Genomic DNA, 12,261 nt, shown 5'->3' on the forward strand with positions numbered 1-12,261 from the left:
TCAATGTCTCTAGTAACTCCTCTGAAATAACTTATCTGGAGAGTTTTTGGATTTATCATTATAATAATTCCTCTTTTAGCTATATACTTCTGATATCAATCGTTTATCCCTCAATGTCTCTAGTAACCCCTCTGAAATAACTTATCTGGAGAGTTTTTGGATTTATCATTATAATAATTCCCCTTTTAGCTATATACTTCTGATATCAATCGTTTATCCCTCAATGTCTCTAGTAACCCCTCTGAAATAACTTATCTGTTATTGTACCATGTCTACTGACCACGGATTAGCTCCGTTTTTCTTTTATCGGTGTGAATATATCAACTTAGGGACATTTGACGTTTGAATTTTTGAAATGATAGAGTTTTAAGATTATTTTTTTTATAAAAATACGCTGATTTTTTACCAGTTGTTAATATATGTTAAGCAGATTCTAATTCAGATTTAATTAATTACGTGTATCAAGTCAGTTAAAAATTAGAAATCAATTCAAATTGAATTTTCGACAGCTTGAAGTTCAAAGCTTTCTTGAGTAAGTACAAATGGTATCGTTCAAACTTGCTTAAATTTTTTATTTTATAGAAACTTCTTATTTGTTTCAAATTGTTTTATAAATATATTCCTAAAGACACAGAGGAAGACCAATATAAACGATCTGAAATGTTGTTCTCAAGAGGATAAAATATTGATGTGCCTATATGACTGTAATAGTCTTGTCTTTAATGATAAAGAATGGGATAAGAAACTGTCATTTTTATTTAATTCAAAACCACCGCCAAGATGTGTTATTTAATATCACTTTTTTTTTATTTTAATGATATATGTAGTGTCTGATTACTTCATAAATTAAACCTGTAAAGAAACTGGTCAGGTAATCTGGCAAGTAGTACGTGAAATAGCTTCAGGTTGCAGTTGTGAGATATTTTATTCTGATAGAAAGCCACCTAGTGGTGGAATCTATATATTTGGTCGTCAAGAAATTAATATCGCATTTTTTAGATTAAAAAACCCGAACAACTTATATATCAAAACAAAACTTTTATTAAATGAAATAGTCTCCATTCTTATCCATGATGCTTTTCCATCTTACAATCAGGTTGTCAATCCCCTGATTAAAGAAATCACTTGGCTTTGAAGCAAAAAAACATGTCCATTCACATTCCATATTTTCATACGTTTTTCCATTAAGATGGTGTTGCAGCGAACAAAAAAGATGGTAATCTGATGGTGCCATATCTCGAGAATATGATGGGTGGGGGAGAACTTCCCAACCCAACTCCATAATCTTTTGTTGCATCAAACGTGCCACACGTGGACGTGCATTGTCGTGGGGAAGAAGAACACCTTTCCGATTGACGAGTGAAGAGTGTTTCTGATGAAGGACTTGATTTAAACGTTCCAGTTACTGACTATAGATCTCTGCATTGACAGTTCGCTGTGGATTGAATAGTTCGAAATGAATTACCCCTTTGACGTCCCACCAAATGCAAAGCCTCACTTTCTGCGGATTGAGTCCAGGTTTTGGGGTCGGAAGTGGTTTTTGTCTTGAACTAAGCCATTGTTTTTGGCGTTTAATATTCGCATAGAGAATCCATTTTTCATCACCGGAGACAATTCTGTCGAAAAATGGTTCACGCGCATTACACGCCAAAAGAGACGAAGCAAAGTTCACACGTTGGAAACGATGATCATCAAAGAGTTCGTGAGGCATCCAAACACCTTCTTTAAGGAGTTTTCCCATATTCCTTAGATGCAATTTCATGGTCATTTCACGAGTGTGCTGCCTTGGGTTAGACTCAACAAGCGTCTTCAGAGCATCAATATCAATTCCAACATGTCGGCTCCTGCTATCACAGTTTTTAAGGCTAAATTCACCTGAACGAAACTTGCTGAACCATCATTAACACTTACGAACGTTCAAAACATTTCCATAAACTTCTTTGATATTCTTGTGTCCCTTCTTGTATTCAAACAGCATTGCATGCCGAATGTATGTCTCGTCGTGTGCCATCACTATAAGGGATTAGAGTATACTAAACTTTACACATTACATTACACATTACGTGACGTTTAGGCGGTTCGTTTAACTATTATACGTTTTTTTCTCGGGGTGGTGGTTAATGAAAGTGTTCCAAAACACGACATTAAGTTCTTTACGACCTAGTACTTCTTCTAGTTTAAGTTATTATTAATAAGAGAAAACACTTATGAATTAATGAGTCATTCTAGAGTTGAAAAACGTTTTAAAGTCTCGTTAAACTTGCTGACATATTGCATCGAGTTTATTTTATATACTTTTCCAAATATTAAACATACAAAACACAACTATTATGGAATGTTTTTGAGAAACAGTTTAATGCATTCAGGAACGAAAGTTGTAAGTTCAAAAAACGGAGACAAATATGACTGATTTTTGTATGCCATGAGAAATATGTTAGGATAGGTATAGTTAAAATTCTCTAGAAATGAGCGTCCAAATCAGTTACTGATGGTGTTTTTCAAGTTAACCACCGTTGAATTAACACGTTTCTTATTCCATAAAAATTTTCATAAACTTAAACAATCCCTGCTTGGAACACACTAGAAGCCTAAATTAAAGTAATCCCAACATAGAGAGCAGTAGAAGCTGAGGTATTTTCTGATTGATACAGAAATGCAATAGAATGAACTTATTTACAGCTGCTTGAAGTTTATTTTCGTATAAAAGGAGCCTATAAATGACAAAAGTACAAGTTCTTTACAGTAACACAAATATTAAGATATTTTACTAAATTTTTTCTCAACATACTACGACTGATTAATGTAATAATGTATAATGTTATTATTTTTAGGAATACTGATAACTAATGTGAAGAAAAGTAGAAAAGGCGTCACGAATATTAAATATATCGGTAACCAATGAGTTGTATCTGTTACTTAAAAATAAAAATGCACTTTAAATTGAAAAGTACTATTAAATGGTAAACAAATATTTAGTGAAACCGCCAAGAAACCAGATAAATCTCTGTTTTTAAATATATTCTTCACTTTTTTATGACAAACTGACGAGCATCTTTGTATTGACTGCCAAGATGCATTTGTAAAGTTTGTTTAGTATGTAACATTAAAACGAATTTGGAAGCTTGCCACATCGTTATAGTCAATGCTGCTATCTCCGGTCATGCTTTGTCTGATGGCCGTGATCTTAGCAATAGCACTGCAGGTAGATTACATTGTAAAAACCTCTGTTGTCAGGTTTTCATGTCAAAATCACACCACTTTTCCAAGCATGCTTTCCATAAGACATTTACTGTAAGATCATATGATAATTTCAATGTCATAACGCACATACATCCAGCTCCATTTGTCTAGTGATTTGACCAGTATGTCTCCATATGGAATATCAATTCCATTATCTACGTATATGAGGCATACAGTGGTTGAAGGGATATATGGTGGAAGCAATCTGTGTATACGTGACTTGAGTTGGTTTTCCAGACGAGGTTCATTTTGATTAGGTTGCCTACTGTTGCATAGATCACGTAGACGACTTTTGCTACTGACCTTTGTGTTCGTGGAGACTCACCTGTTATAAGACAGAGATAAGTCTCTTTCTGTATGGTCCTTGTCTCCAAGTTGATCCTTGCTCATTTGTATCACAATTACTTTGAGTACTTGACAAAATCTTCCGTTATAAACAAAATATATTTATTCATTCATGACAATCTAGACATATTGGCTTTAAATATCGCGTTTAGCTTGCGAGTAAGTAAAAGTTTACAGTTACGCCTTGGTTATAAACTTCTACTAGATGGTGAAATAGAAAATATACAACTAATGTAAAACACCTTTTTAACATCAAAATTATTCCTTGGTTTCTGCAAGTAAGAAAATCTTCTTGCATTTTTCACTAGCACTAGTTTTACGATTACACAACAATTGTTAACGGCCATGGAACTAACACCTTGTTTTTATTCTGTTTTAATATAAATGTATTTACGCGATTAAACACAAATATAAAAGTTTCATTTAGCCCTGCAACTTGCTTAACAAGAACTTCGCTAAGGAAAATAAGAAAAGCGTTAAAGTTTTCTCGCTCTTGTGGAGTAGTTTTAAAATACTTGCTACTTTGGTGATGTCTTAATGAATATTTTAATTAATTATTGAGACACGTTTCAGAATTTTATAAATCTTTAAAACAATTTTCATTATTTGTTGATATGTGAGTGATTTTAGGTTCGAACTGTCAAAAAGTCCTAAAATAACTTAGTAACAGTGGTGAATAAAAACCCTACTACCCGAGCGCTTTTGAAAGATGGACCTTTCTTATTCAGTGGCAAACTGGGAATGGTGGTGTAATCCAATGAGTGATATATATATATAAAGGGAATTTAGTGACGTCATGAAGGTCATCCGGTTTTCCAGGAAATGTTTAGTTTATTTCTCTATGTACTGTTGTACATCTCATTTTCGGTACAGTGTAGCCAATAGCGAGAGTGTATGCGAAAAGGTGTTAGGGATATTTTACTTTAGCAATGGCTAAATAAACAAAACTTAAGTGTTTAAGTTAAATAAAGGGTGCACTTGGAGACTGATTGAAAGTGATATGTTATGCTAATCAATTTATAAAAATAGGTATGAAAAATTATCTTAAATAAATAGTAAGTTTTAGGAAATTCGGCGTTCACATTGCATGAAAAAATAAGCAAAGAATAAAAAATATTTTTCTGACAGAGATGAAACCAATGAACGGAGATCACTGTTTCTAGGATCTGGATTGATTCCAAAAGGTCGTACAGTGTTTAGATTAGCGATCCAATAAGCTTCTTTTATCTCTCTATGAGCTTTAGTTTTGAATCCTTTTTCAATGCTGATGAGAGTAACATCGTTAATGGGATTGAACATGTTGGTTAAAGTGTTGAGCAACAAGGAGATCTTTTTCGGTGTTAATAAAATATTTATGGTTGTTGAAATGTTCTCTAAGAGTTGTTTGTGTATGTCCTACGTATTGGTGATTGCGTTTTTTACACTGTGTAAGGTAAATGGTGTTTTGTGCTCTACAACTGACTTCTTTGGATATTTCAAAATTTCTTTGATTGTGCTTGTCAGAAAAAGAGTCAGTGGTTTTTATGAACTTGCAGGTTTGACAACGGGCTTTATTACATGGACGACAGACATTTTTGGGTGGGATGTAATTCACCTTTGTGTGAACAAGGATATCTTTTAGAGTTCTGTTTTTTCGGAAGGAGACAACGAGAACTTCAGGAAATATCTGTTTAAGACGGTCGTTCAGTTGTAGGAGATGAAAATGTTTTTCAGAATTCGTGAAACGTTTCTGAGTTTAAACTGACAGGTGGTAATAAGAGTAATTCTATTTGAAAGTTTATTTTTCTGATTTGAATAGGCTTATGGTACTCACGAGCTTCAATAGTAAGGTTAATCGCACTTTTTAAGAACGATTTTCCAGTTTTCATGTTGCCTTTGGAACTAATCCTCCATCTCAGAACATGCTCAGTGTGTTGGCCATTGTTACACACTACTGCTCGATACCCCAAATTCCTTTGTAACAGGCTTCTCTATAAGATGTCAACGTAATTTTACATCACATGTCATCAGAGACTTTCCACAGACCTTCAAATGTTTGTGAAAGGTAGAAAGGCCCATTAGAGCTGCATGAGAGGGGTCTAACAGGCAAATGGAATTGCTAATGATTTTATATTTATCAGTTATTATTTTCATAAAAAAAGGGCCGTTAATTTCCATAAACTCCACTGATGTGGGGAGGACGATTTTGTGGATGTGATTTTGGAGATGTCACTGTGCGAGATTTCCTCGTCTATAGATATCACTGAAAACTCCTGTCTCTGATATTTTATATCCTTACAACATTTAACAATTACGTCGATTTTCCTATGGAATCTTAACAGTTCATATTTATATCTTAGTATATATATATATATATATATATGATTACTTCTTTCTTTCTGACAATGAACTAACAATATATCTCCCTATATTTTCTCCCTCCTACTTTTTCCAAAGTGCTGTCAAAACTATGTTTATTCTACAGACCATGATTGAACTAATACTATATCTCCCTCTAGTTTCTCTCCTCCTACATTTTCCATAATAGTTTCAAAACTATGTTTATTCTACAGATCATGATTGAACTAACAATATATCTCCTTATATTTTCTCCCTCCTACTTTTTCCAAAATGCTGTCAAAACTATGTTTATTCTACAGATCATGATTGAACTAACACTATATCTCCCTATATTTCTCCTCCTACTTTTTCCAAAATGCTGTCAAAACTATGTTTATTCTACAGATCATGATTGAACTAACAATATATCTCTCTATATTTTCTCTCCTCCTACATTTTCCATAATAGTTTCAAAACTATGTTTATTCTACAGATCATGATTGAACTAACAATATATCTCTCTATAATTTTTCTCCTCCTACTTTTTCCAAAGTGCTATCAAAACTATGTTTATTCTACAGATCATGATTGAACTAACAGTATATCTCCTTATATTTTCTTCTTCCTACTTTTTCCAAAGTGCTGTCAAAACTATGTTTATTCTACAGACCATGATATTCTTCCTTTTGATGTATGTTTTGTTAATTTTTCTAAAACTGAAAAGTAACATATTCCCTCTGAACTTACTTTCATTTTTGTATAATTGTGAATAATTATATTAGTTTTGTTGTTGTTTTCTTCAGAGTAAAATCTTCCCCACTTATTGTTTCTCTGTTATTTGTTCCTTTCTTTATCATTCATTGAACCGGTTTTATCTTTCCGTTTATGCTCTCCCTTGACATCGTTCATTACACGTTAGTAATTGTACCACTCAAAACTTGCCAACGATCGCTGTTTCTCGGTGTTAATAGAAAAGCCAAATAGATTTTTTCAACATGTGAGGGGTATGGGAAGCGGTAGACTATAATGTGATGACTTATGACTCACGTGAGTTATAGACTCCTCCAAGAAAAGGATTACAAAAGTCCACCCAGAACACAAAAGAGCTTCTTGAACTGGTTCTACTTATAACATGAATATTATATGAACTCATATCTACAGATGACAATAGAATATTTTTTGTAATAGATGTTCTCCGTCATCCATGGATTACTCAGTTTAAGGTACAATAAATCCTTGGAGTGAGAAACGGAAATGAATAAGAATGTACGACTAGGAAGCCATACAATAATACTGGTTCACATAATCAGTTTCTGTGACATAAACAACAAGACGAGTTTGCAAATATAAGACTTGTTGTGTTAATCAGAGTTGTAAGATAAAGCCTAATTTGAATATATTTATATTTGACAAACAGTGATTCGGAATATTTGGGATAAACGTGACTAAACAGTCTTAATACCTTGTTGTTTTAACTACAAATTTCATTGTGTTAAATACAGATAAACACTTCGTAAGGTAAATATCTTTAGTTTCTGCAACCATCATGTGCAATATTAAACTGATTCTTTTTATTTTTTACTTTTGTAAAGAACAATATGTACATTTTATTGGACTGATTCTTTCTGACTGATAGTTTTGTAACGTACAACATGTAGTTTTTATTGGACTGATTTTTCTTTCTGCCAGTTTTGTAACAGATTCTGTGTAGGTTTTATTGAACTGATTCCTTTTGTCTGCCAGTGCTAGTTTCATAACGGACTGTGTGTAGTTTTTATTGGACTGATTCTTTCTGTGTGCAAGTGTTAGTTTCGTAACGGACTCTTTGTAGATTGTAGTCAACTGATTCTTTCTGTCTGCCAGTGTTAATTTTCTAACGGACTCTGTGTAGTTTTTATTGGACTGATTATTTCTGTCTGCTAGTTTTGTAACGGCCTTTATGTAGTTTTTTTTGGACTGATTATTCCTGTCTGCTAGTTTTGTAACAGTCTTTATGTAGTATTTATTGGACTGATTCTTCCTGTCTGCTAGTTTTGTAGCGGCATTATGTATTGTTTATTTGACTGACTGTTTCTGACTGATAGTTTTGGAAGGATATTTATGTAGTTTTAATTTTAACTGATTATTTCTGTCTACCGGTTTTGTAACGGCCATTATGTAGTTTTTAATTGACTAAAGTGATGGTGATGACTAGCTGCCTTCCCTCTAGTCTTTCACTGCTAAATTAGGGACGGCTAGTGCAGATAGTCCTCGTGTAGCTTTTCGCAAAATTAGAAACAAACAAACAAACCTGTTTACCTGTTTTGTAACGGTCTTTATGTAGTTTTTATACTTGACTTATTATTTCTATCTACCGGTTTTGTAACGGTCTTGGGCTACTTATTTACCGTCACATTACAGCGCCCCCACGGCTGAAAGGGCGAGCATGTTTGGTGGGACGGAGATTCGAACCTGTGACCCTCAGATTGCGAGTCGAACTCCCTAACCGCCTGGCCATGCCGGGCCCTTTTCTAACAGACTGTGTGAAGTTTTTCAGCTTACACAGTTTTTAAGATATGTTCTGCTAGTAATCTGAAAGGATCTTGTCTGTTTATGCTCTCATGTAAATATCAGATTATTTCACTAGTATGATATTTTTCGAAGAATATGATATTCATCAATCTATGGGGAGTAGGGGTGGGCACAGAAAGAAAAATAATTGCCTTTCTTATATGCTTAATATGATTAAATTCTGCCCAATAGTGTAATTGTCTAATCTGTGTTCATTGTTGGCAACTGCATATGTTCCACGACAGGTGTCGTGCATTATCATCACAAAATAGAAACTGCGCATGACATTCATTTTGGCAATGTGATGTAATCATGTTCTAAAGAATGTATGGTGTTATGCTCCTTGACCATGTGTCAACTAAAGCGGCCATCAACGCGTGCAAGCATGAAAATGGAATACTATATTCAGCAGAACAATAATGCCGACCCCATATAAACACCTTTTGTAATGAACAGTACTTACCAATCCCACGTTCTGATCTAGCACCCTGTGAATTTAACTTTTTGGTCCTTTTCAAAAATTATCTCTGTAAACAACTCTTTCAGACATCTAATGTTCTTAAAGCACAACTGTATTTGTAACCAGAATAGCAAGAAACTGATGTAATGAAGCTCATAGACCAATGGAAGAAATACATCGTTCTTAAAAGGATTTTTGTTGAAGAGTGATGTTGTGTTGTCCACATCCTCAACATCATTCGTGACTGTTTCTTAGTTGTTGGTTTTTTATGAGATATGGTTGTCCTATATGAAATAAACTTTTGTTAATTATTTTATCTAGACATTTCCTGATAATTGTTTATTTCAAGTACACAAACGTTCGAATAATAAACCTGCTGTTGATGTTTACCATTAGGAGGCTTTCAAAGTTCTATTTGTTTTTCTCTGACTCCAACTCGAGATGGAAACACATAAAAGTTTTTCATTGACAATGCATTGTACTCGTGCTGCCCAACAGAATTCACCAGCTGCCACAAAGAACTCTTTGATCTATGAGTGATGAGTACAATTTAATAAAAATGACAGTGGAGGTCGACCAGATGGAGATGTTTTGGTATGTATGGTGATATTGGAATCACGTGTCTCTGCCACTATTCAACATATCATAGATGATGGTTTTCTCGTCTTCACATTTGAGCGGAAAATATGTTACTTAGCTTCATGTCTCTAACACTAACATGAAAATATAAAATACACAGTTTTAAGAAGGAATAGTTAGTATAGGAATTAATAACAGAGATAGGAAATTGACTATTAGGAGCTGATTCACTGGTACCTTGAACTTGAAGTGATTAACTACCAGAAGTCAATTGTATTAAAAAACAGAATTTGTATCTTTCAAATACCTTTATGGAATATTTAGTTCATACAGTTTAATTATCAATAGTGTACTTCAGTAAATAAGTACATTATGCCTATATGATAAGTAGGCAAACAACGATTTATAAGCATAATGAAGAGATGCCTACTTATTGTTAACAACAATCTATCATATTACACGAATACAGCTATAAATTAATATGTTTAATTATAAACAATGTATTATATTACATGAATACAGCTATTAGTTCGTACTGTTTAATTATCGACAATGTATTATATTATACGAATACAGCTATTAGTTTGTAATGTTTAATTATCGACAATGTATTATATTACACGAATACAGCTATAAATTCATACTGTTTAATTATAAACAATGTATCATATTACACGAATACAGCTATTAGTTCATACTGTTTAATTATCGACAATGTATTATATTACACGAATACAGCTATTAGTTCATACTGTTTAATTATCGACAATGTATAATTTTACACAGATAGAACTATATATTTTCCACGCAAGTAATTTTACATTCATTAAGTATTTAGAAGTTTTTTAATAGTTCCGGAAGCCTTAAGTTATTTTACAAGCATTAAATGTTTATAAGTTCTTCAAAGGTTCTGGAAGCAGTCATTTTTGTATTGATAATTCAAACTTGAATGTTGATCTCTTTTTTTTTTTCTTTCAGGAGTTTCAACTACTTGAAGAAATAAGAGTGATAATCTTCGGACGTACAGTTATATCAAATGGAGAACTGTTAAAGCATTGGCTGTTTTAATAGCTTAACTATTGATTTACCACTATTAACCCGAATAAAGAGATGTTAGCTTGGGAAAGTCGAACGATGTATGAATATTGCTCCACGGGTTTTGTATTAAAAAAAAACTTTAAGAAGCACGAGTGTGGTATTAGCCCTCACGAACAACGAAAAAAGGTCGTTGTTAAACATTTTAGTACGATGATCACAACAAGAGCCAATGTTTCAATAGTTGTAAGATGCCATACATGGCCCTCAGCCTACAAATCAGAGAATGAGAAACACATCTTAAGTCAGTTTTCATTTCTGATAGTGTTTCTGCTTATTAATTCCTTTCAAGTAACATGCAGTCCACTGTCAGAGTTTTTGGTTCCTCAGTCTGAGAAGCGAGAAATTTCATTTAATCCGAGTGAGCTGGCTAAAATAGGAAGTCCGGCAGTAGGATTGGAAGTTATCAAGCAGCTTGCACAAGCTCTACACGGCTGCGGAGTCCAAGGAACTCCGAGCATGCGCAGAGTATATTTATCGAACGAAACTGCAACCTGCAACGACGGGACACCAGCAGGGTATGTGGTACAGGCTTATATATTTATTTTACTCGTAGGAAGGAAGCTTATAGAAATGTTTCTCTTATATAACAGTAAAAGCATTTGCTTTGCTTATATTTTAAAGCAACTGCTAATATTTAGCTAAATACTAAGTATATCTACATGTATTTACACATATACTTTTCAATTAATATTTAAATACAAGCTTCGTGTGTATAAAATTAAGAGTATTCGGAGCCTAGATTTTTAAATGATCTTACATTACATCGCTAAAATATATCAAACATTGTTTGTATATTGCACGTCCTTCATTCTTCTTCAGTGAATGCCTGAAGCAGCTTTTTGGGATCTGTAAAACATGTATATTTCTTGGTGCTTTAATTTGTAGAAAAGTTTGTGCTTAAACGTTTTACTCCACGTTAGAAATTGAAATAATATTCTTAGATTTATTTGTCAATTTTGATGTTCTAGCATCTGTTAATAAACTTTGAACAATCTAACGTACATAAATATTGGTTTATTATATTTAATCTTACACGCTAATTAGTAAAACTTCAACATATTCACTATTAATACACACTATTTAGTAAAACTTCAGCGTATTTACTATTAAGACACTTTATTTAGTAAAACTTCAGCGTATTTACTATTAAGGCTTTTTGTTCTTTAGTAACCGTCAGCATAATTTCTATTAAGACATTGTGTTTTCTACTAAAACTTACTGCTAGCAGACAGCATCACTTTGATGCTATTAAACTATCAACAGCTTTCGAAGAGGTACGGTAATATTACTTTAATCGATGTCTTACTGGTAGCAGACAGCATCACTTTGATGGTATTAAACTGTCAACAGCTTTCGAAGAGGTACGGTAATATTACTTTAATCGATGTCTTACTGGTAGCAGACAGCATCACTTTGATGGTATTAAACTGTCAACAGCTTTCGAAGAGGTACGGTAATATTACTTTAATCGATGTCTTACTGGTAGCAGACAGCATCACTTTGATGGTATTAAACTGTCAACAGCTTTCGAAGAGATACGGTAATATTACTTTAATCGATGTCTTACTGGTAGCAGACAACATCACTTTGATGGTATTAAAGTGATAACGGCTTTCGAAGAGGTACGGTAATATTACTTTAATCGATATCTTATTGGTAGCAGACAGAAT

General features: G+C 33.3%; 1 protein-coding gene across 1 annotated transcript in view; it reads left to right on the forward strand.

Annotated features, from left to right (window-relative positions):
* LOC106463762 (palmitoleoyl-protein carboxylesterase NOTUM-like) overlaps positions 1-12,261 on the forward strand; it is an 87,957-nt gene that overhangs the window by 30,474 nt on the left and 45,222 nt on the right. Inside the window, exon 2 of the mRNA XM_022391350.1 lies at positions 10,472-11,106. Within this exon, the coding sequence (XP_022247058.1) occupies positions 10,604-11,106 (503 nt within the window). The 5' untranslated portion in view covers positions 10,472-10,603. The remainder of the gene's footprint in view (positions 1-10,471; positions 11,107-12,261) is intronic.

Source organism: Limulus polyphemus, unplaced genomic scaffold (genome assembly GCF_000517525.1).
Source record: "Limulus polyphemus unplaced genomic scaffold, Limulus_polyphemus-2.1.2 Scaffold1476, whole genome shotgun sequence".
Taxonomy (NCBI): domain Eukaryota; kingdom Metazoa; phylum Arthropoda; class Merostomata; order Xiphosura; family Limulidae; genus Limulus; species Limulus polyphemus.